The 24,828-nt window shown below is 41.2% G+C and overlaps 1 protein-coding gene across 3 annotated transcripts in view; it reads left to right on the top strand.

Moving 5' to 3' along the window:
• Positions 1–24,828, top strand: part of mical2b (microtubule associated monooxygenase, calponin and LIM domain containing 2b) — a 66,225-nt gene that overhangs the window by 34,165 nt on the left and 7,232 nt on the right. Inside the window, exons 12-30 of one of the 3 annotated variants that reach the window (XM_030425868.1) lie at positions 341–488; positions 2,348–2,547; positions 5,663–5,751; positions 6,051–6,119; positions 6,234–6,362; positions 7,255–7,446; positions 7,557–7,835; positions 7,955–8,077; positions 9,437–9,928; positions 11,320–11,421; positions 11,569–11,661; positions 11,880–11,921; positions 13,379–13,565; positions 13,850–13,923; positions 14,193–14,268; positions 20,086–20,247; positions 21,896–21,946; positions 24,017–24,138; positions 24,513–24,743. In XM_030425868.1, coding sequence (XP_030281728.1) covers positions 341–488; positions 2,348–2,547; positions 5,663–5,751; positions 6,051–6,119; positions 6,234–6,362; positions 7,255–7,446; positions 7,557–7,835; positions 7,955–8,077; positions 9,437–9,928; positions 11,320–11,421; positions 11,569–11,661; positions 11,880–11,921; positions 13,379–13,565; positions 13,850–13,923; positions 14,193–14,268; positions 20,086–20,247; positions 21,896–21,946; positions 24,017–24,138; positions 24,513–24,743 — 2,861 coding nt within the window. The remainder of the gene's footprint in view (positions 1–340; positions 489–2,347; positions 2,548–5,662; positions 5,752–6,050; positions 6,120–6,233; positions 6,363–7,254; positions 7,447–7,556; positions 7,836–7,954; positions 8,078–9,436; positions 9,929–11,319; positions 11,422–11,568; positions 11,662–11,879; positions 11,922–13,378; positions 13,566–13,849; positions 13,924–14,192; positions 14,269–20,085; positions 20,248–21,895; positions 21,947–24,016; positions 24,139–24,512; positions 24,744–24,828) is intronic. The other 2 variants (XM_030425869.1, XM_030425870.1) reach the window with 2 other exon arrangements.

Here is a 24,828-nt window from a genome sequence, read left to right on the forward strand (position 1 = left end):
GAAGAGGCCTTAAACTCCTTTCTTTCTCTGTAATTGCTGCCTCCCTGTCTAGTCACAATGTTCAAGGGAATCAGGACCAGAATGAGGTTTAATGTCTGTAGGTTATTACATACAAAGAATTTGCCTTGGTAATTTGGTGCAGAACACTTTAAGAGGAAATAAATACCATACAAATCAAGTACTGTAAAGTCAAGAAACATAGATATTGAAAGAAACAATGTGGTTCTTAAATGGAGAGGTTAATTTTCTCATGGAGTTACAGTAAGTCAAATGACAAGCTGACTACAGCAGTGTGACGGGACCTCGCTGACACTGATCATACATTATGTCTCTCCTGCAGAGTCTGAGGTGCGTCCTGGCCGGCTGCTGACCTGGTGTCAGAAGCAGACTCAGGGCTACAGAGGGGTCGATGTCACCAACCTCACATCTTCCTGGAAGAACGGCCTGGCCCTCTGTGCTCTCATGCACCGCCAGAGGCCTGAGATCATGTAAGAGCAAACACAAAAGCATACACAATGTATTCATAGGAAAATCTTGACAGTTTTTCAGGTCTTGGCAGTTTTCTGTTTCCACAGGTGTGAAAAGAGTCACTTACAGTCAGGTTCAGACCGGCCCTCTCTAAAGGGAGCAGGATGAAATTAATAGTTTTATTGAATTGTGTGCAAACAGCCAGCTCCCAGTTCTGAAAGGTTAGGGAACTGATGGGTTTAATTCAACCTCTCCTGTGATCTCTTGTTGTGGTTGTCAGCTCTGAACTCAACTAAAGATGTTAAATATCTCAGCAGCTTTGATACCAAGGCTTTATGAATGAAGACCGAGATATGCTGCTGCCAGTGATGACCATGCAACCTTTCTGTGTAACTCACAGGGGTGAGTGCAATGGCTATCCTGTGAGGTGAAGATTTAAATGGCACCATGGTAGATGGCGTCCAGTGGCTCAGGTTTAGTAGCAGCAGCATGAGCGTACAGGATGTGTCCATAATCCAGTGTAGATATTACATATTGTTTTTGTTTTTTTTATGAGAAGCAATTTTAATGTTTAATGTATGAGCAAGATGCAGGACAGTCTGCTCTCTAACCAAGCTCACCAAATTAACAGCATGGATTAGATTGGGAACGTTGATCTTTGGCACTCTTGCAAAATCAATACACTTTGTGTTTTTGTGAGTTTGGAAGAATTTTCAAAAAGTAATGGAAGCAGATTGTAATCTAGACAAGCCTGATGGCACACAAGATGGTATCATCAGCATACAAGTTGGCATCACAATGCTGAATTTGAAAATAAGTCATTTTACTGTCTTCAATTTAATTCAAAATGAATAGCGGATGCCCTGATTTTAATCCTTGACAGAGACCTCTATTGACCACTTGTGGACTTGATTTAAAATTTGAAACTATTTGAATTCTACCAGAGAATCATCAAAACCCAAAGAGAGCGACAACAACATTTTGTGATGAACAGTATTAAAACCTCTAACCCTAACCCAAAATTGCGGGGTTTGGGTTTAACATGATCCCTAAACCTGAATAAAGATTAATTTAACTTTGTTAGTAGATCTGAATCAGCTGATGGCTAATAGGCATCGTAATCCTCCGCAACCTGTTTCTATTTTTATTCTGTCTCCTGTCCTGTTACCTGTTTGACCTGTGAAAGAGAGCACTTCTATTGATTTTCATGTTTGTTGCTTCACTTTTCAGTGGCATGCGATTTTACTGTATCTCTATCCAGTCGGTTGTGGAGAACTTAAACCCTGATTAATCTCATTTGAAAACCGGCTGTCATACAGTCCACGCTGACCTACTTGAGGCGGGCTGCTCACACACAACTGAGAAAGCAAATTAAAGTGTCAGACTGATTGGCTAGAATGACATCATTTCTTTGAGGAGACACAATTTGTCTTAATCCTTGTCATAGCAGGCAGGTGTGATTCCACATGTACTGCATGATCTGTACTTAAAGTAAAGAGATTATGGATATTTTCATGGCTGTTATTTTTCCATGTTCCAAATGTGTTTCTGTCAAACAAAGTCTTCAGTTCAGTTCTCTAGTGTTTCATGATCATTACAGCCTTGTGTGTTCTACCATAGCCAGAAACTTTTAGCTTTGTCATTTAATCAGGAAGCCGATGTGCCAGTGCTAGGTAGAACATTTAATTCAGCGTGACATTCTTTTATTTTTAACTTTTGTCCATCACCCCTGAAAGAAAACCCAAAGTAATGTTAAGATGCAGGGTCCTCCTCCTCTCGTTACGCCACTTCACCATCTGCCAGCTCTGTGAATATGGAGGATGTCTCCAGAGAAAATAGAAACTCCTAGGCTAACCTCCCCTCACTTGTCCTTTCTCAGTGACTATGACTCTCTTAACGAGGAGGATGTGGCGGGGAACAACCAGCTGGCGTTTGACTTGGCCGAGCGTGAGTTTGGCATCCAGCCGGTGACCACAGGAAAGGAGATGGCTGCAGAGGCCGAACCAGACAAGCTGCTGATGGTTCTCTACCTCTCCAAGTTCTACGAGGCCTTCAGGAACTCCCCAGGAAACGACAACGGTCAGGCTTCTTCCTGCTTCTGTCAAAGAGAGTCAAAACAGGGTCCATCAACTTACTCCGTCAGCTGCTGTGAAGCTCTGTGCTACAGTGTGAAATAAGGGCTTAGATGAGGAATAAAGTCTAGTGTTAAAACGGAAAGTAATGTTTCCTGGTTGCAGTTACAGTGAAAGCTAACAGGGAGACATGCTGGCGTTAAAGTCTGCTAGACTTGTTGATCAATTTAAGTATCTGTTCTTCTTACTCTCAAATTTCAGGCTGGCCTTCATTAAAAACTTGAAACAAAATTAACAGGACTGCAAACTAAAAAACTTAACACAACACCACCATAAACTGTCGGGCTGTACCAACAAGTTTGAAGCTTCAGTCATAATGTTGAAATTTGAAAAATTGACATTTATACACTGCACTTTCTTCCTGTCAATTCATTATTTTTAAACCTGGTATTACAGCACAGTTGCAGATAAGTTTAGGCTACAATAATATTGTAAGTATTATACTATTTAGAATCCAGTGGTGGCTGCTTAGCCCTGTTTCCGAGGTCAATGTACAAAACTCACAACGGGATTTTATTTAACAAACTCTTCTACTTCAATTTGATATTCGTAGCCTTTCAAAAACATTTTCAGTGAAGGAACTTTTTGCTGTCACATAAAAAGGGAGGCACACCTGTATTAATCAGGCGGTCTACCAGCAATCTAACAGCACCGTTTATTACTTTTATTTAACCACAGTAACAGGAAAACTCAGTCGGCCCTCACACTATTAAAGTAAATTACTCAAGCCATCTGCATTCACTGCGTTCCATCAGAACAGCATCACTTCATAACTCCTCACTCTTCCGCTCGCTCTCTTTTGCTCAACCACACACTTGCTATGCCTAACACACGTGTGGCTGTGTATTACAACAAGGAAACAAGCTTTACTTGAGAAAAAGCAAGACACAAGACTGTAATGAAACAGGAGTTTTTGAAATTCTACATTGGATCGATCCGCTGTGTTTTAACTCCACCTTTTTCATATTGGGTCAGTGAGCTAGGTACCTCAACAGAAGAGTGAGGAAAAAACAGGACAGCAAGGAACGGTTCTTTTGGTACCACCCACAACTTTTGACAATGAAAAAAAGAAATCAATCCTAATGTGTAACAAATTAAACTAAATGGAACCAGACTGCTTGGTGGAAATGAGGCTGTCTTCCAACAACGACTGTAATAAGATGTCAGAGGAATCACCACTTTGGTTCAACTTTATTTATCATGAAAGTTGATCCTGATTAATCTGATGAATCACTTAATTCAAATTGAGGACTTTGTTCGAGGATTTTTTTAGGGTGTTGGCATCATAGCATATTATGACAGACATTTAAAGGCTCATTGGAAAGCCTCAATAGAAGATTTTAATGTAAGAAAAATTACATTTGGTGCAGCCTTGATAAACTATAGGGACATTCTAGTTTACAAATTCACATATAGAAAAGGCTAGCAGTCATACAGAACTAACAGATGGGGAAGTGCCTGCCTCAGCTAAGCAGCACACAGTTGGACACAGAGTTTCCCCCTAACCACCCAAAAATGTGTAATACTATACCAAACCAAAAAAAGCTGTGAAAACAGAATCTCTGTTTCTTTCTTCTCCAAAAGGAAGGACAAAGTATAACTTTACCCTCTATGCTACCGCAAAAAATCCCCATGTCTGTCAACAGTTAAGAGAGACTGGTCTTCAGAAAACTGATGCATGCAGATACCTTCTCAGATTCTGTTTTGGTCAGTATAGAGTGCATTCTGTATAGGTTCATGTGAACTTTCACGTGAACTTGACATAACGGAGGCTCAGGGGCTATTTTATCCACCGTGTCAGCTAGAGTTGCACGTTACACAACCGTGGTCAGGTTAGTCCCTGCCAGAGACATGACTGGTATGCATGCTATGTCTGTGGAAGCCATATCCAATCACTCAGCTCTGGTCACACCACCGCTGTAAGCTGCAGCCACGTTTCACTTCTCGTGCTTTAATGTTGACGTCCTGAGGACCGCAGTGTCACCACAGAGCAGTCCTCGCCTCTGAAAGGCTGGGAAAACCGTTTATCCTCAGTGAATTGTTTTCACAGTTCATTTGGTGGGAATGTACTTGGCGACATTGCAAGAGCTTAACTTTTTGGTTTGGTTATTTTTAGTCCACACTTATTTCTACACTGTGTGCCATTGTACTATAATGGGCCTAGGTGATGTGTGTTGTTATGCAAAGTTTCTTTAGTCAATTTCTGATGGTTAAATGATATGTAGAGTCTGAGGATGACACACATTGTGCTGATTGTATAACTCTTATATACACATCCTCTTTTCTTATGCAGACTCCAGTTCAGCTAAATTTAAGTGTTAGCTGGTGTTGCAGTGGCTTTTTCTCTGCAACCTAATCAGTTATGTTGACATTTAAAGCCCTTATGTGTCAGTTATCTACTGGTATTACTCTCTTTATACTACTCTTTTTTTTTTTCTCTTGTTGTCTCGGTTAGCATTAAAACTGCTGCTTGCTTCCATTTCTGAATTGAATTTTACGTGTGATGTTACAACAGATGTCTGTCAGTGTGAGCCGTGCATCTAAAAGGTTTTGGAAATGTGACGACAAATGCTACATACTAAATGTTATTCTACTTCTTTGAACACTTTACTGCCAGTTAGGGGCAGAAATAGAATATAATATTCATAATGATGTTTTCATTAATGTGTAATCGCCTTTCAATGCAGAATCGTGTTCTCGTTACCATAGGATGAGTCTTTTATGTCTTCAAGGAAGCGGGTCCACTTCAGAATTCCCCACACTGGCTTTAGAGAGGGCCTTCCACGTTTTAGCAGATATGAGGGTTGAGGGGTGTTCAGCTGGTTGCAGTCTGCAATCTTACAGCAAGATGAAACTAAATCCTACACACTGGTCCTTTTAGCTACTGATGATGTCCACAATTGGGCCATAATGTTTTTGCCGCCCCGCTGCAATCATCTAATCTTGATTCTTTGTGAATGGGAAACCTGTATATAGTAACTTTAATGTCAACAGGATCCTACATAATAATGTTGATTAACAAATAGGCTAAATGCAATCTTAATGACTGTTTTATATTCCAGGTTCAAGAGAACCAGATGAAAACAGTGAAGAATATCCAGCTAAAGCCAACCTGAAAATGGTGAACCAGCCCAGGAAGAGGATACCCAGGGTAACACTGAAATACGTCTGATGCGTTCATTGACCTCCTCAGGGACTTTCCATTGATCACCAGCCAACTATTCACAGTTGTTGAAATCTTGATAAGCTAACATAAAGATCAATGCATCTTTTTGTAAAATGTATGTTAACTAATCCTGAACATCAATCTGAAATGGTGATTAGAGGGATTCTTGATGTCTGCTCATGTGAACAGCAAATCACATGATATAGTTAACAGGCTCAACTTCTACACCAGTTACCAGCCTATCTGAAGCTCACACGATTCTCTGTGAATGAATCTTGTCACAGGATGACAAGAAACTGGAAGAAGATTCCGTGAACAAGAGACGGCGAAAAGGCAACAACTACCTCTCTGAGGTATGTTCAGCAGGAGGTCTGAAATATAAAACATCCCAGTTTTAGTTAATGAGGAATTCTATTTAATGTTGTACTCCCTGCTACCTCCCCTCTGTGTCCCTGGTGTGGCATCAGTTGTCCTGTCACAGTGCCCCCCCTGCTGGTGAGGAGGGGGAGCTGAGGGAGAACAAGGTCCGCTCCATGGCAACTCAGCTGCTGGCCAAGTTTGAGGAGAACTCGTCCACTGCAAAGATACGCAGCAAGGTGAGAGGGGGACAGGTTGAAGACAGTCCCATATCAGAGGGGACTGTGACACCTGATTCATTCTCATGCCCAAGAGGGTCGACTTGGATTTATTTCTTACATGACGGCAAGTGATTTAACTTGTTGATTTCTTTCAGCAAGTAATAATGTTGATTTTATAATAACTGAATACCTGATTTGTGAAATGTATCATTACTACATTACTAATGTTGACATTTAATACCACTTTAAGTCTGAAATATTCTGTTTAGACCTGACTAGTCATCGTCGGTAGTTTGAAGGTTCTGTGTCTGACCTCTCATATATTTGTGGGTTTATATGGAAGTCATATTTGTCAATAAAACAAGGGATTTAGGGGATTTCAGAACGCCATACCTTCAGAAAGATGGGTTTCAAAATAAAACGTTTCAATGCCACAAATTCAGTGGCATGGAAACATTTCAAAGTAAAGTGCTCATTAGTGGTTAAATATCACAAGAGAGATAATAAGAATTGCTTATACAATTAAAATTCTAATGGCTATTGTCTGCTTCTGTACATGAAGTGACCATATGTAGGAGTTGGGATTTTGTGTGATTTGGCGCCCTCCACAGTTGTATGAACACACTGTCGCACTTAAAAATCCCAGGTTTCTGTTTATTTTGTCAGTTGGAATGCTAAATGAGCTAACGAGCTAAAGGAAGCTACAGCTAAGCAACTACTAAAGGTGTCTGATTGGTATCTGATAACTTACCCAGAGTTGAGGACAAACAGGAAGCCATTACTCCGTTGAATGTTGTTTGCTGCTCTATTATTGTTCAAAATGCGTGTGTATTTTTAATCTCTCAGGCCTATTTCCTCTCCTTGATTTTCCTTTCCTGTCCTATTTCCCTTTCCTTTCCTCCTGCGTCAGTCTGATGAGGAACAGTCAGATCCATCCTTCTCTCCTCCTCTGTCTCCCTCCACCACCCCACTTCCTCTGTCAGAGGAGGAGGAGGAGGATGAGGAAGAGGAGGAGGAGGAGGACAGGGAAAACCCCCGTTTTGCAAGGCCCAAGGATGTCCCCCCTCCTATCTCTCTTCCTCCCCCTCGCCCCAAGTGGCAGGTAACACCTCTCAGACTGAATTTCATTCAGGTGTTACAAAGACAAAGCACATCAATGTGTAACTCCTCTCTTGTTTCCTCCTGCTCCTCGTCTCTTCTTCCTGTTGTCAGCCTTCCATCTACCTCCGCTTACTGGAGAATCCCAGTGCTGTGGCTGAGCAGACCACCTTCCTCTATTCCCCCAAATCTCCTCCCCTCAGTCGCTCTCCTTCACCCTCGGGCTCCACGAGTCCATTCAGTCCTCCCCGCTCACCGAGCCCTAATGTTTCCACGCGTTACTACCCAGAATGCACTTCTCCTGACCTGACAAGCCGTCATTTCTCTGCTTCTTCTCTGACTGTGTCGGATCATGATCATTCCTCTGAGAGGTCAGAGACGTCGGCACAGCAGGTGAATTTCATGCCACTTCTGTACAATATTTTTCATCATGAAGCTCATGAGTGGGTTATTTACAACTCCATTTTCACATGTTCCGATCTGATTCCCACCACCTCCCGCTGTCCGTGCAGAGACTGTCTGCCAGAGAGTTTTCCAGGAGGAGTATAAAGGACAGAGCCGTCCTCCTCTCCTCCTTGTTTCCTGGCTCCAGCAGACCTCCTCCTGCTCCTCTTTCTCCTCTTCCTAAATCTCAGGTTGTGTATCGCAACAACCGGAATGCTTGCCTAATGTCACAGTTGACACTATTGCATGGTTGTGATAATGGCATGCATCTTCAGCTTGTTAAACAGTGCAGCATGGCTCCATGTGTGAAGGGTGCATCATAGTGTTGGATATACAATCAGTCACATGTTCATGTCTAGTTCGAGCTGGTAGCAGTTGGCCTACAGACCTTCAGGTTCAGTGTTTGATCTGTGTTTCTGATCCTGAATGTTAGTGTTTGAATTTGAACAAACAGGTTAAAGCACTTGGATATTTGTAAATGTGTGACTTAATTTAAATTTAACAATTTAAAGATATTGTTTATTATTATTATTAATAGATTCATAAGAATTTTTACCTTAAGACAAGTTCTTTGAAAATTGACTAATATAATTATAAAAAAAAGAATAACGACCACATAAGTTATAATAGATGTTTTTCAGTATTTCAGGTATGCAAATGTAGTGTTATTTAAATCTCAACAGTAAGAGAATGCTTCAGTAATCTCTGCATGTAGCTTGTTGTTATTTGCAGGTTTTTTTGTGTTTCAAAAGTGTAGTTAAAGGCAAGCTAGGATCTGTTGGTTGCTGTCGGTATTTCCTGACCAGGGAATGAGACTCAGCAATCAGCCTCAATCTTTCCGATTGCTGGGGTTTGTCAAAAGGCCTACTTAATTGTTGGGTTTCCCCGTTTCTGGGTGTGTAGGGCCGAAAAATGTCCTAAACAAATCATAGACACAGACACCAACATGCACTTGTAGTATGCAGTATAAAGACGACTAAAGAGCAGCTTCATCCATCAGGCCTTGAAACAACTAAAGCTCATTGTCAACACTCCCAACAAATTATTATTATTCTTTTGCTCATTTAGCAAAAAGGGATAACATCACCTTTCAGATGTAACACAGTGCTGTGAGAATTGAATTAACCTTAAACCTTGATATTATATCTTAGGAAAATCCTGCATTGTGTACCTTAACATCAAGCAATTGTTGACTTGTTGCACCAGATATACTACTAGTTTAAAGCTGAGCACCGCCCACTTCAAAGCAGTTGGAAAGACATCTAAAAAACAGAAACGTCCCATTTCAAAATCACCCAAATCGTTTTAGATTTAAGAGAAAACTGTTGAAGGTGTTTGAGTCCAACTGACTTTCAAAGGCCTTTAACTACATGCATTAAGACACTTCATTCTTTATTTGAATTACTTGGTAGAAGAAGTTTTGCAACAGAAGTGAACTGAAACGTGTCACTGACTTGTCTCAGCTTTTAAAGTGATTAAGTTATCTTCTCTTAACTTTCCTCCTCCTGTTCTACTCAGTCTGTAATTTGTGTTCGACTTTTCCTCTATAGGTGGATCTATCTGCCTCTCCTCCCTCCTTGTCCCCACCTCCTCCTGCTCCTCCCTCTATCTCTGCATCTAAGTGCTCCACCATCTACCCTGTAGTCCACCCTGTCCCTGAGCCCGCTGCCCAGGCTGGTTTCTCCTCCGTCCCCTTGGACACTGCTGGACACAAGGACAAGATAATGATAGACTCCTCTCCTTACTCCTCTTTCGCTGACTCAGAAAAAACAGATCAAACCTCCTCTCTTCACGTTGATTCCTCCACATGCAACACCAAAACGTCTTCTGCACTTGCTTCGTCCTGCTTTGACGAGAGCCAGGAGCTCTTCTCTTCACTCTCTGATACTAACTTTGAAAATGGACACAGCAGCTCATCTTCTGCTCCAGTTTCTTTACTGCACAAGAAAAACTATGAGAGGAGGCAGGAAAGTGAGAAGCTCCAGAAAACTGCTCAGGAGACATGTGACGATAAGAATTTAGATGAAAATGATCACATGAAGGTAACGGTTTCCTTACGCATGTCACCTGCCTGCCTGAAGACATTCTGATAATCCAGTATTAATAACCTCGCACATGTCTGATCAAAGTAACTTACTCTGAATTTCAGAAACTACTTTCTGTAAAAGGTCAAATGTGAGGGACTTGCGTGCAAAAATGTAATATATATTTATCATAATTAGGTTTTCTTTAGTGTATCATCATCAAAATGCAGACTCGTTGAGTTGTCATTGCTGAAGAATGAGCCTTTTATATCTACATAGGGAGCAGGTCCTCTCTCACAGAGTGGACCATGTTGCATCACCATGTTTATACAGTAGCCCAGGATGGACAATCCAAACACTGACCCTACAGAGGGCCTCTCATGTGGGTGGGTGAAATGAGGGGTGTTCAGTTCAGTCACCACTAGAAGTCACAAAATCCTACACACCGGACCTTTTTAAAAAGGATGGTTGTTTTTTTTAAACTAGTTTTAAAGATGATGCAGAATTAGTAAATAACTTATACGAGTATAAGTATAATTAGTATAATTATGAACTAAAAATGATACAAAATTAATGTATTAAAAAAAATAATCTTCCCTTATTTTCCATGCTTTTGAGACAAGTTTAGCTAACTTTAAGACATCTGAACAGATGTCTGCAGCTGCACTGAATTGTCTGCTATTTAAAGTGTTTCATGATACTCTCATACTGACTTCATCCAGTAAAATGTCCCGCTGGCTGTTGAATTCTTGCAGAAGCCAAACATTTTCTGCTAGAGTGGAGCAAGTTTGAAAATAACGTGATTTACCCAAATCTGTTGCAAATTAGTCCTGCTAAAGAAATGACTAGAACAATGTGCACATGATTCATTCAGACGTTATTGACATCTGTCAGAAACCAGTCTCAGAATATTTTCAGCTTTGTAGAGCTATCTTAAAGTTCATATGTATTATTCCTATGACAAAATACACTGGGATAACTCATATTGATGAAATAAGTGTATTTCACTGGGATCACTGGGATGCAAAACAAATAGTGTTTCTAGAATATACAAATATAAGGTTAAGTCATTGGAGAAATATCACATGTACTTGTAATGTATTCATGAACAGTATTTGTGATTTACAGCCTGAGCAAAGAGTGGGTTAAACCATTTAAATAGGGTAAATTCATAGTGCTAAAGGAGGAACACACTTGAGTGGCAGGCAAGACTTAATACTTTAGTCCCATTCCAACATGACTGGTTGTAATTTGTGTTGGTGAGCTCAACCAAACACAGACAGGAGAACCACCTGCTCATAAAATATACATTCAAAGAGTATGAACAGAAATAGAAAAATATTCAAATATCTGACAGATATGAACTGTGTATCACTGTACAAGTGACGTTCATTCTGGTGTTTATCTAGTGCAATGGGAGCTGTGCTCTTGAGACCCCCCGAAGAATCAGTCGTAAGTCAATAGTCCGCTCTGAGAGTTGTCCCACTGGAGCTCCTAGCTACATTAAAGAGGTACTCGTCCAGACCTCAGTCCCATGATTTAAATTAAATCATGTTTCTTTTCTGCTTGTTCACCTGTCCTCTTTCTAACTCCTCTATGTGGTTTCCAATTCCTTCCTTTCCTCTGTGTTTGTGTGTCCCTGGTGTCCCTTACGTTAGCGAACAGTGGGAAAGGTTTCATCCACCATAGGTGCTAAAGCTCAGTTACTGGCCATCCTCTATGAGACAGACCACAGACCCAATGCCACACCGGTAAGATGCATGTGGATGTTGCAGACATAAATCTAACCCACACTTCATGGGCTAGTACATTAGCACTGAAACCACCTTAACAAAAAGAGGTTTCAATTCTAAATATGATGACTTCAAGTGTTTAAGATTACACTTTTGAAAAGTAGGCACAAAATAAGAAGATAAGTTTCTTTTCCTGCTGCTTCGGGCTTTGACACCAGATAATCTGCCTTTCTCAGGCCCTGGTTCCCTGGCCACGGAGGGCTCCCAAGGCTGAAGGGGTAAATGGGTTCTGCTTTGTCTTCATGAGGGCAAAGCAACAGAACAGCTAGTATGTTTGCAGCATTATTGGATGGTTTCATACCTCAGAGGACTCGCTGGCTAACATACATCCGCTTGCAATTGTAGCTAACTTTAACTGCTGTTTGGCCTGTAGTCATTACATTAGTTTGAAAAAGCCTGTTAGCTGTAGTGTAGCTAGATGAGAGTAGATGATGATGATGATGATGATGATGATCAGCCTGATGTTCACACATTGCTGGTGGTAGTGTTGTGGATAGTAGTCACATCGTTTGAACTCGAATCTTACACAGCTCTGCTTCTTTGACTTGATATAGGACCATTAAGGGTGCATGATGTGACCTTTGTGGAGCATGTATTGCAAATTACAATTCTGTTTTTTTGTTTTTTTTTGTTTGTTTTTTTAAATACCTTCACATGGGAGACGACATGTTTTCCCTCTAGTCTACACTGTGTGGCTCTTGACCCTTGTTAGAGGTTCTAGTGACATGAGACTTGAAGTTGGATGTCGGTAACCTGGCCGGTGTATTTAATTGAAGTGAAAGTAAACTGGCAGCTGTGTCAGTCGTATTAACACTCCATAATTTAAGATACTGAGCTATTTTGTGCATTTCACTTGAAAGCTTGTTTGATGTGTGGTGCTAGTTAATTCTACCCAGAGTCTTTGGGGTTTGACTGGTGTCTTAAATTAATAGTTGACATTTTGGCTGTTCGTGTTCTTTCTAAAGGGAAAAGATCAATAACCACTCTCATGTCTGTACAGTAAATATGAAGTTAAAGCCAGCAACGGATTATCTGAGCATAAAGATTAAAAACGGCAAGCTGAGCACTGTATGAAAGACAAAGACCTGCCTAACAGCCTGTCTTAATAATGCACTACATCTTGTTTGTTTTAATCTGTCCAAAAACTGAAGTATAAAGATGACAAGTTGTGGTTGTACAGGAGGCAAAAAAAACTATCACGAGTTCTTTGTCTTTAAACTGTCAGGGCCCCTTGAGGAAACCCCTCGGTTGGCATGGGTCATTTACTGTTTTAATATCCTGGTGCAATGAAAGCAGAATCACAGCAGGGTCTGGGGATTATAATGAGTAACTGGGGCGTTAACAATATGATATTTAAGTAACATTACACGTGGAAATATTGATCAGCTAAGGTACAGCTGCAAACCTGTTGCTTTTGCCATAATTCAACTGGCAGCACAGCATTTTTGCACCGTTTCATAAAAGTAAATAGGATTTTTCTCGTCATCCTTCACTGATTTTTATTTTTAACTATCTCCACTGTTGTCTGTGATGGGCGCAACTGCTTTAACAGTTTACCATCTCGCTGCTGGACCACACAACTAATGTGTTTTGTCTACTTTATTGCAGGCAGCTCTCGGAAATAAGTCTAAAAACTAAAAAGCATGTAAACTTACCCTGTTCCTCTTCCTTTCAGTGTGTGGTACGTAAGGACCTCGCTCCCGGCCTCGGGGGCAGCGACGTCTGCCACTTCTGCACCAAGCGGGTGTACGTGATGGAGAGACTGAGCGCAGAGGGCTACTTCTTCCACCGCGAGTGTTTCCGCTGTGACGTCTGTAACTGCACCCTCCGTCTGGGTGGGCACACCTTTGATTCGCAGGAGGGTACGTTTGATTAACTGCAACTGCTTTTAAAACATGTCGATAGAGAGTTTTGGTTGTGCAGATGTAGTTTGGACACTTTATATCCTTGTTTTAGCCTCGGTGTTACACAAAAATGTTACGTGGATGATGTGTCACTTTACTTTTTCAGTAACGATGCATCGTTCCAGTTTAGGAAATGTTGTTTTCTGTCATTGTATTCTCCTGTTACTTTAAGTATACATTTTTTTTATTTTACTGCTCTCCATATTGAGCATATTTCAAATTTTTCTGTGCTTGATTTACAGCAAAGTTCTACTGCAAGGCGCATTATGCCCAGCGCCAGTCCAGCATCTACACGGGGAGGTTCAAAAGGAGAATGGTAAGGAAGGCTGCAGCAACTAAACAAAATTGACAATGAAACTTTCAAATGAATTGTAAGTGTTTTTGCATCCAATGAACATGCCATCATTCCTTTACTGATTTACTGTCAATGACCTGCTCCATGATTATCTGGCATGCTACTAACATTTGCAAATGTCTTTGGGTGCAATTGCTTATAGCCTAGTTCTTGTCACGTGTTCCTATGCTGTGTAATAGAAATTCATGTTGTATTTCATTGTTTCCTCATGTGTATCTTGGTTTATGTAGGATGACCGTGTCACAACCTCATCCTTGAGCAGTGGGACCTACTCGGCAACGGGCAGCGTCCAGATCCAGCCCCCAGGTACCCTGGTTTCCTTGCTTAGGCGAGGCCTGAGCTGGCCGAGGCGTGCTAGCCGGGCTGTGTGTGTGTTGCCTCGACGGCTGTTTGGAAGTGTGTGTGAGTCTTTCACAGCTGTGGGGTCTCACGTCAGGAGCTACTCACATGACTATGTGTTCCTGTATGAGCTGCTGAGCCTGGGCTGTCCTCTGCTCTGCATGATGCACGAGGTGCTGGGACAGATCTACCAGGAGCCACAGCTGGCTCAGCAGCAGCTCACCGCGCACCAGTTCATGTAGGAGGGGCTGGGCCAGTCGGCCTGATACAGCCCAGAATCCAAAATGGATGAATCAGTGGTTCAATAAAGTAAAGATGTTGAAACCAAATATTTCCTGCATTCCAAGAGTCCAGACTTATTTAGCTTTGTGTTTTTGAAGTCAAAATGTTTGACTAAGTAACTGCGACAGTTGCTGTAAAAGTGCTTCACTTAATTAGCTTCTGCCGCTTGTATTAAATTCAGTGCCTGGTGCGCAGCACAGCAAAGAGCCAACTTAGGCAAATTGTCATATAGGTACTCTGACTATGTTGTGTATTTAAATATTAAATGGTACATGCTGAGCTGACTTCAGGGGTGATGCATAAATATAATGCTGCAGCCCTTCTGAACCTGTGGCTTTGCTAATAATGAGCTCAGATCCCCTGGTACGTGTTGGTTCACTGTCAGGGTCTCCTGGTGTTGTACCCTGCTGAATGCATCTCTGACTCACATGGGCTTGTTCCAGGCTGCTGAAGCTGTAACACCTGAAGCTGTTAGTAATTACATTCATATCACACAGCTGTCACCAAATGATACGTAACAGTGTGTCAGTGTCATTTGACTCTCTTGTCTGAAGAGAATGACCAATAGGATTATCACAAAGTGTTAAACCTTTCCCTCCTGCAGTCCAGACCGGCTATCTGTAAGAATCAGTTTTATAATGTGCACATTAATTGCAGTAGAGTAACCTGGAAGATGCCCTTTGACTCTAACCTTTAAAGCCAACAGGCTGGTGTGGTGTCCTCTCAGTGAACTAGTGATGTGTCAGAGCTCCACACGGTGTTTGATGTTTCACTGACCCTGCATATTGCCTGCTGCACCTTAACTCTGCACCACAGAGATGTGCAATGGAAATGCCAAAACAGTATTATTACTTTTGATACATTTCAGGAAATACTTTTGTTATCTGAATTGTGTCATTTGTTCTCGGTGTTAGTATTTCACTTTGATGTATTCTGTTGAAGATAATTGACTGATCTAATGTGAGATATTTAAGGCTCGTTATTTATGGTCTTGTTTACCTTTAGAACTCAATTTTTTCAAAATTTTCACTATTTGTTTAAGTGTTTTCTTTAATTCTTCTTGTTACAAGAGAACCTGTATGTACTTCTAAACTCACTCGTTCGCTCTGGATTGTGAAATCCATTTGAAATTCACATCAGACTGATCTATATCATGGTTAATGTTTTAATGAATGTCGGTATAAGCCACAAACAATGAGCCGTATCAAAGATCATTCCGGGCATTTCTGTTTTTTTTTTGTAGTGGTCATATTTGCTTTAAAACAGCCACATCCACAAAAACTGAATATTCCTGACTCGGTGAAAATATTTCACTTTATAATTTTTTTGTATTCATTGTTTTGAAATTAATTTTATTATTTGTATTTTTTTGGTTATTTCATTTTCTATGTCGTAAATGTAAATAAGGCCGGAAGCAAATTAAGTTGTGATCCTTTGCTTTAATTGTGCAGAATTAGGGTCCATTCTTAAAATGCACTGTTGGAGTATTTTTGCTATCACATTTCAATATAATGTCTAAATGTAATGACTTGTATTCTGAGCACTCTGCTTCCCTTCTATCCTCCATCTTCCATTTTCTTTTTTCCCACATCTCGTTCATTTTCTTCTTTTTTTTCCAAATTCATTCCCCCTTCTTCCGTTCACTTCATTTTGTTCAGTCTGTTTCAAGTTTCCAATGCTGCATCCTCTGATTGGCTGATTCCTGCCAGCGGGGAAGGTGACGATTGGCCGGCTTTGGCGATCAGATTTGTCGTGTTGCTTTTGCATTGGCTGTCTTATTAGCTCGCCCGCTCTTCCATATAACCCAGATTAACCAATCACAAACCAGCACGAGTCCTTGCAAGTTTTGCCTTCGAGGAGTCGGTAAAGGTGTTATGTGTAGCATTGAAATGTATATAAGAATTCCAAAAATAAACATAAAATCTGAGTTAAATTGCATATCAGACACAATTGTTCATCTCTATTCAGTGGCACTCGCACTTCTTGTACTTGCGTTTCTCAAAACGGATGTGAATAGGGTATTTCAAAATGACACATTTGATAAGTTCCATCAAAAGACCAAAACTATTGGCCATTGGGAAGATGATATCAATTAGTTAGTCAGTTTGGTCCACACCCTGAAATATCTGAGTAACTATTAAATAGATTTACATTTAGACACAGGATAAATCCACGTACGTAATCCTCTTACTTTTTATCTTGTGCTACTCGCAGGTCAAACTTCAGTTATCCAGTTAAATTTCTTAACATCTACTAATGGATTGGCAAAAAAAAAAATTCGTTCAGAAGTTCATGGTTCCCAGAAGATGAATCCCAATTTTTTTTCAACCAATGCCATCATCAGCGCAATGTTTACGACCATATGTATAAATATTTATAAAAGCAAGGACAATCCCATCAGCCTAAGCTTAAATTTGTGTTTAGTTGCTAATTGGCTAACTAAGGTATTGAATGTAAATATTACAACTGCTAAATAGCAGCATGTTAGCATACTGACATTAGCAGTGCAGCCTCACAAAGCTGCTGTTGTGACTTTAGATTCATAGTCTCAGAGCTCAATAGAGTGCTGCAGGGATGACATCTTTTCATGGGCTCACCATGCTGGAATCTCCCTGGTTCCCTCAACAAAATACGCTCTTTGACCAACTCAAGTATTTGATATTTAAGTTTATGAACCCCATTAAAAAAAATAAACCCATTGCCTTTTAGACGAGGGAACAGGAGGGGGAAAAATGCTGACTGATTTCTGGGCCTCGACTCATTCCCGCAGCACTCTGTAGGCGAGTTCAGGCTTTGGCTACTAACAGTACTTGCTAGTTGGATTGATTCACTGTTGTTTTTTTGTATTTTCATTAAATTATTGCCATAAGGAAAGGTGTATATAATATATAGCAAGGCTTATATTTGACAAAGTTTAAGCTTGCTGTGACAGAGCAGCCCCCTCATTGCCAAAACAGATCATAGCGAGCACATTTCTGAATCGGACCCGACTGCATACAGCGAAACGTTCAGTACAGACGGTTAACTGATACACACGTAGCACCTGTTGTTTGTTCCACAGTCGTTCCGTGTTATGCTGGTGACACATAATCCGAGCTAACCCCACTAACGCTCATGCTGTGCTGTGTTCCTCCCTAACACTCCTAACACCAAACATCCACCTGAGTGCCCCCCGAATGTGCTTTTTCCTCTCTGATGCATCATCGTCATGAGCCTCCCTTCTTGTCAGGCCCGTTTTGACTATAACGAATGTGTCCACGTGTCTGTGGTCTGTCTGTGGTTCCCTCTGTTTCAGAAGCAGGCCTCCCCCCCTCAGAGCCCCTCTCCAGGTCTCTCTCCTGTACCTAGGCTTTGAGATCAGCAGCCCTTATAGCAGCTTTTTGCACACTGCCAGATACATTTATTGGCTATATTCTGTATTTTTTTCTAGTTTTGTTCACAATGCGCCTTGAAGCAGCCTGCAAGCTTTGTTATTTGTTTTCCACATTGATAATTACTGTAAAATTGCTTAATTTATGATATTTAAAAGCTGTAAATATATTCAAAAATAAATCAATTTGATTTCATAAATAATTTGCTTCGTGGTTTTGTTGCAAATCAGTCGAATAAATCCAAGAAAAGCTCGGCCGTGATTGAACAGCTCAGATTTGGTTTGATCCCATCATGTAATGGTTACATTTCAAAATGTTTCCATACATTTCAACCACAAAATTAACAACTTCATCAATAGGCCTCCGACACAGAAAATCTTTTCCTCACCTCTGTGCTGAGTTAACATCACCCACACAAATCATATTCCCAATCACAGCTTTTGTTAACCCAACAAATAACATGTTCTTCATGACACCTGATGAAAAGCCGAACTACCCTTTAAGTTTGCAGCGGATTCAACAAAGGGAGGCGAACAGCAGTGGGCTCAAGCAGCTTGGCCATAATCAAAAGCTGCTAATGGGAAAAAAGAGCCGATTGTCGTTTAAATGTAACAAGAAGAATGGGTATAAGCATTAGGCTAAATGCAAACGCTTAGTTGTAAATAAAAAAAAGAAATACTGTTGAGCTAAGTTAAATGTCACCTTTGAACTACACTCAAGTCCAGCTGAACAGAATTGAAGTGAATCACTTGTCAGCTCCCCCTGTCAGCTTGGGTCTGCTCTATCCTTTCCTCTGGGTTTGGTCTCTGTGTATTATTTGGTGAAGGTTTATTCTCCTGTGGCTATTCTTCTGCTAAACATTTAACCAAACCAAAATTAGAACATCAGTGGGTCCGAGAGAAAGAATCCCATCAAAGGAGACATATTGTTCTTTTTCCTTTTTTTTTTTTTTTTTTTCCATCAGTGTTATATTTTTGTTCTTGTGCATGTCAAAGATCTCACTAGTTAAAATGGTCAGACTCAACAGAAGCTCCTCTCTCCCGCAGAAAACACTGCTCATTAAACGCCTCGTCAGTCCAGCCTTTAATTCTATGCATAATTAATGCCCAGTGGCTAGTTTGGCCCATCAGAATTGATTTAGGACAGCTGCTCGTTGTTAGCAGTGCTGGCTCAGGCCTGTGTGAGCTGACCAATCAGAAAAGACTGGATATTAAGGAGTGGGGGTCTTAAAGAGAAAGGAGCTGAAACGGAGCGTTTCAGACGGAGAGGGAATACAGCACTGGACAGTATGAGAAAACTGATGTGTTTTGAGCATTAAAGCATGTAAACCTATAGTAGTAGAAACGCAACATCAAACGATGAGCTTGAAAATTAGCATAATAAGTCTCCTTTAATAAAAGCTCTGATTATGTAATGACTGATAGGGACACTGAACACAAATGGTGTATTGAGAGATCTTCATTTCTGTGACCACATGGAATCACCTTTGGAAAGATTCTGTACAATGTTGACTTCATTACTCTGTGAGTACAGTTATCAGTGTGTCATGTGTCAGTGCTCGTGTTGCAGGTAGGGATGAATATTTTACTGTGAGGTTTTGGCACTTTAAATGGCATGTGTCCCATTTTGGAAGCAGAAACTTCATTCATTTAATATATTTTCTTTAAAGGTGCACTATGTAGTTTTGGGGAACAGTTACTTTATTTATATGTGGCGGACCCTGCCACCTTTCTAGTGAACTGGTACCTTATTTTCCACTGAGAACAGCTTGTTTATTCACTTATGGAAGAGATGAATATTTCTGAGTTTGTATTATTACCTCAATACTGTAAATATTAAATAACTACATAGTGCCCCTTTAAGTGCTTTTACTGAATAGTATATTATGTAATGTTTGCTCTCTAAAAGTAACATTTGCTACCTGTTAAACCATCTCTCAGCATGCTACACTGATCTTTTAGGTGATATAAAATGATGATATCGTACACAACAAGTGTTTACCTGTTGAGCAGACGTAGACTCCAAGTGAGACTCTATGCATGAAAGGAGCTACATGCTAATTTTTACTTTGCCGAGCATGAATTCAAAGCTAGTTAAAACTTAATGCCCACACACTGTGTTTTGTTTGCAGGCGGGGCGTCCAGCCTGCATTCAGAGCAGCTTGATAAAGGTCAGAAAAGAGTTCCTGAAGACACAGAGATGGCAGTTGAAGCTCTGGATGCTTCCTGCATTGTCAAACCCGAAGCACACGACACTGCAGGGGCCAAGGGCCAAACCCAGGACAGTACCAAAGGTCAGTGTGGCTCCTATAGTACCGGTTTAAAGCTCCCGGAATATGCAGCACTGGATAAATACACTTTCTGGTTGAGTGACCTAAAGGATGTTATATTAAGAAAAAAACTGTGCTGCACAAATGAGATTTCAGACCCTGTTAAACATGAGATTCCCTGAGGGAGAATCTTAAACTGGCTGAACTTTATCTAGTGACCCTCCTGCGTCAGCATGTGTGTTTGTGTTGGAGTTTCTCCCCCTGCTAATGTCTGGGAGATGGATCCGGGTGCGGCTGACAAACTGAAGGTTTCTCCCACAGTTTGCTGACTGTTTGTTATTTTATCTGAGAAGCAGCAGCAGCGGAGTTTTCCTGTGCTCAGTGACCTGTCCACACACACTTACTAGTGTACTTTGCTGCGAAAGAGGCTTTTGTTTGGTTATAAATAAGCTATAAAGAAGAAAATCTGGACTTTCTAAATATACTTGACACACACTGTATTCTCTGGCACCTCATGCAGTCTTTTAGTTAAAGATCTGTCCAGCTGCACACTTATACATATACTTATGTTTTGTGCAGAGACTCATGGTGCCCAGAGGATTAATGACAGTGACTTCCGCAATCACTCGACCTTTCATTTAGCACCACCATCAAGTACGAGATGCATTGAGAGTATGAAACAGTGGGGAAATTCTGACTTCTTCTGACAAGATTTGGGACAATATTTTGTAATGAAAAGCTGCATATACACACAAAACCAAAAACGACACAGACTAATTGATAAATGATAAAGTTAAAAAAAAATAAACTAGAGTTCAGAAGTTTCCCAGTCTGAGGAATGAAGCTGCTCTGTAGTCTGGTGGTACGGCAGTGCATACTGTATCTCTTGCCGGATGGCAGCAGGGGAACAGACTGTGGTTGGGGTGGGTGTTGTCTCTTAGTGTCCTCTGGGCTCTGCTCAGACTTCTCACCTCACTGATGTCACTGATGCTTTGTAGATTGGTACCAGTCCTGTTCTAGGTGCAGAGGCTTTGTCCTCGCTGCAGCGGCCCCGGGTTCGAGTCCCAGCCTGGGCGTCCTTCGCCGCGTGTCTCTCCCCCTCTATCTCATCCTGTTTTCCTGTCATATCTTCAGCTGTACTATCAATAAAGCCGATAAAAGGCCAAAAAAAAACAAAAAAAAAACACTCGCTTTAACCCGATCAATCATCAGGTCACATGGTTTATGACCAAATTATGTACTTTTATAAACTAATGATCATCCCATCACTCTGATTAGCAAATGTTGCTAACACGCTACGCTAAAATGTTGAACATGTTGAACAACCTTTTGAGTGCAGCCTTACAGAGCTGCTGGCTGGAGACTCTTGCATTTACCTGAAATTCCCTCATACAGTATACATATCTATACTTTACTTACTCACTATTAGCCATCATGAATCACTTGACATGTCACATGAGCCAGAGCTATTGGTGCCCCCCCCCCCCCCCCCAAAAAAAAATGAAAACACTGTAGAGCAGACCTGTTCAACTGTTGGCAGGTTGCAGCCTTTTAACAAGCTCCTTCCAGCCCTTTGATAATGTATTCACTGGGCTAATTAGCCTGCTCTTTAGTTAGGTCTGATGGTAAGCACGCCAAGTTCTAACCTATTCCCTTTCCTCCGTCTCTGTAGCTCGCTCCAGCACCAAACAGAATAATCGATGGAAACGGAAGATCAGAGCGAGTGAGTACCTCCTGATTCTTGTTTTGTCTCGTCTGCGCAGTCTTCACTTAGATTTGATTAAGACCTGAAGCCCGTGCCTGGCCTGTTTGTTTGACAGCAGACAGCTGGGTTGATTGTAATTTGGTTTCGTGAAGTATAATCCTTCCATTCGACCAAATCATATCAGTAAGTATTGATTTCTCATGTGGCCTCACCAACAGTTGATAGAAATGTCAGGGTTGTCACGCTAATCAGATTTGTGAATTTGTGTGTGTGTGTGTTTGTGTTTATGTTTGTGTGACGTGTGTAATTATAAATGCAAGCATGTGAGGTTATAAATGTCCTAAAAGGAAGGCAGTGTGTACGGTGAGCATGCCTCCGAGGTCAGTGCAGGCATCACTGTCTTGTAATGCAGAGTGAACAACACTAGAGGTCAGTATTGTTCTCTTAAGCACATAGACAGTATGGGGGTGAACTTCCCTGACGTCTTGGAGGAGTTCACTGGTTCCTGCAAAGTTATTCTCAGATATAACACACTCCAGTCTGACCAAACATTCCAAGTTTGTTCTCATCCAAATCAAGCCTTGCTCCGTTTTTTCAAATGTTGCTGGTGAGTCATCTGTGGACAGTTTAGTTCATATTTTACAGGACAAGGACAACATAGCTGATAGAGGGACGATGCAGGTACCCCCTGAAAAAATGTATGTGCGTTTGTATGATCTTACCCTTATCACTTAAATCATAACACCTACACATAAGGTATCCTTGATAAATAGCAGCTACTGTGCTCAGACGAGGGCTTGATAATTGTTTCTATTTTTTCTTTCTTACTTTATTTACGGTGATGTATTGTGGTTTCTTTCTTGGGACAAATGTACTTTTTGTAAGTAAAGTAAGTAAGTATTCTGTTCCTTATCAAACTCGAGCTTATAATAACATGTAGGGCGGCCCGTAGTGCCAAGTCAGCAGGAGTTGTTGCGTGGCGCGTGAGCCTCACCCGCTGCATGTTTCCCCTGTGGTTTCCCGAGGTGGAGGGTACAGCAGAGTCTCTTGCTCAATAAGTTGGAAAACAATGCACTGTGGCTCAAAAGAACGTCTGTACACTTGGGATAATGATACAGATAACTAGCCGGTATGTTTCAGCACTAACTAATTAGGTTGCTGCACAGTGATTTAGCGCAGTGGCTCCCAACCTGCGGTCCGGGCCCCCCCCTGGGGGGGCGCCAGAGATCGCAACTTTGTCTGCTCTGAGGTTGTGAGGTTACCAAAATTATATTTGTGCACAATAAATGTATAAAATCCCAATAACACACCCAACTGGATAATCAAAACTCTGTATAATCCAAATTGAACGTATTTTTGGTCCACATTCAAATTCATTAAGCTATTTATCACCAACACCCCTATGAGGTAGGCAGGTAGGTAGGTAAACTGTGTGTGTGTGTGTGTGCGTTTGTGTGTGATACACCTGATGACACAAAAAAGGAAGAAATGCATCTATATACATTGTAAAACAAGGACAATAAGAGCAAAATAGAATTTTGCAAATAAAAGTTTGTAATTAATCACTTTATTCTTTCAGTGTATGCGGGTTGGGGTTGGGGGGGCCTGGCTTGTCTTGGACACAGGCAAGGGGGGCTTCAAGGAAAAAAGGTTGGGAACCACTGATTTAGCGTATGGTTAGGTCAGCCCGGTCACATGGTTTCACAGTAAATCCATCCAACGTATCTTTGAATACATGTCAGATTCATGTTAATCTGTGTTTACAGACACATCCAAACCTTGAAAACCTTCCTCACAGCAGACACTTTGACTTGTCTTAGCAGGTGTCACTGAGGATATTAACGATTGCCGTGTTCTATTCAAGTGTCCGAGTGAGAGGTGACAGTGAGACGGCATGCAAATACCAGCACCCTAACACTGCCGCAGCTACATGGAACTCAGCCACCATTCATTCTCCTTATACCGGTGCTTTTCTCTGCTGTGTGATCACAGGGTTTCTCCTGTGAAAAGCAGGGGTCAGCCGGGTGTCACCTGAAGTGCATCCCTCTGAAACAAACAGCTGAGAGTGTTCTTTCTGCCCTCATACAGCCTTCCCTCTGATCTTCATCAAGCACTTCCAGAGGAGCTGGCCGCTGGACAAAGAGGGACCAGAGACCGTCCCTGAAGCAGACTTAGACTTTGAGGAGATCACTGCGGCAGAAAAACAAACCGTGTGTTATGTGGGGTTTATTCTAGATTTAACAGATACACACCATATATGTAAATGTACTTGTAGAACACAGGGTGTCTCTAGGTTTGTTATTCTATCTGTCTTTATATAGACATTGGTGCATTAAATTCCACATTGTCACATTTTTTTGTTTTTTCATTAAAAAAAAAAATCAGTAAATGAAGATCTTTCCCTTCTGATTAAAATGTTCTCCCCAAAACTCCGTACTGCCCCTTTAAAATCACCTTTAAAATTTCCAATTACCTGTAGGCACCCTACTACAGTATTATAATTGTGAATTAAATCGCTCGATTGGGATCAATGTCTTTGATATTCTGAATATTTTGTGCGCTGACAAGATTCTCGTTCTCTCAGAGCTCAGAGAGCAGTTCCAAGATGTCGGCAAATACCCAGAATCCCTCAGAGGGAAGTCGGAAGAGTGAAGAGTGCTCGGCTACAGTAACGACGGACAGCAGCTCATCTGTCCCAAAGAAACGCTTGATGATATCTCTGTCTGAGAAAGAGAAGCTTCTGAACTGGGACGTCCTGGTCACGCCAGAGGAACCTGAGATAAAGACCAAAAGCCCACTTCAACAGACAGACCAGGTGGAGTTAGTCGTTTATTAAGCCGGCAACATCAGTTGTTCTCGAGAAGAATAAACCTGCCCACGAGATGTTTTTCTGCTCTTTA

This window comes from Sparus aurata, chromosome 8 (assembly GCF_900880675.1).
Source record: "Sparus aurata chromosome 8, fSpaAur1.1, whole genome shotgun sequence".
Classification (NCBI taxonomy): Eukaryota; Metazoa; Chordata; class Actinopteri; order Spariformes; family Sparidae; genus Sparus; species Sparus aurata.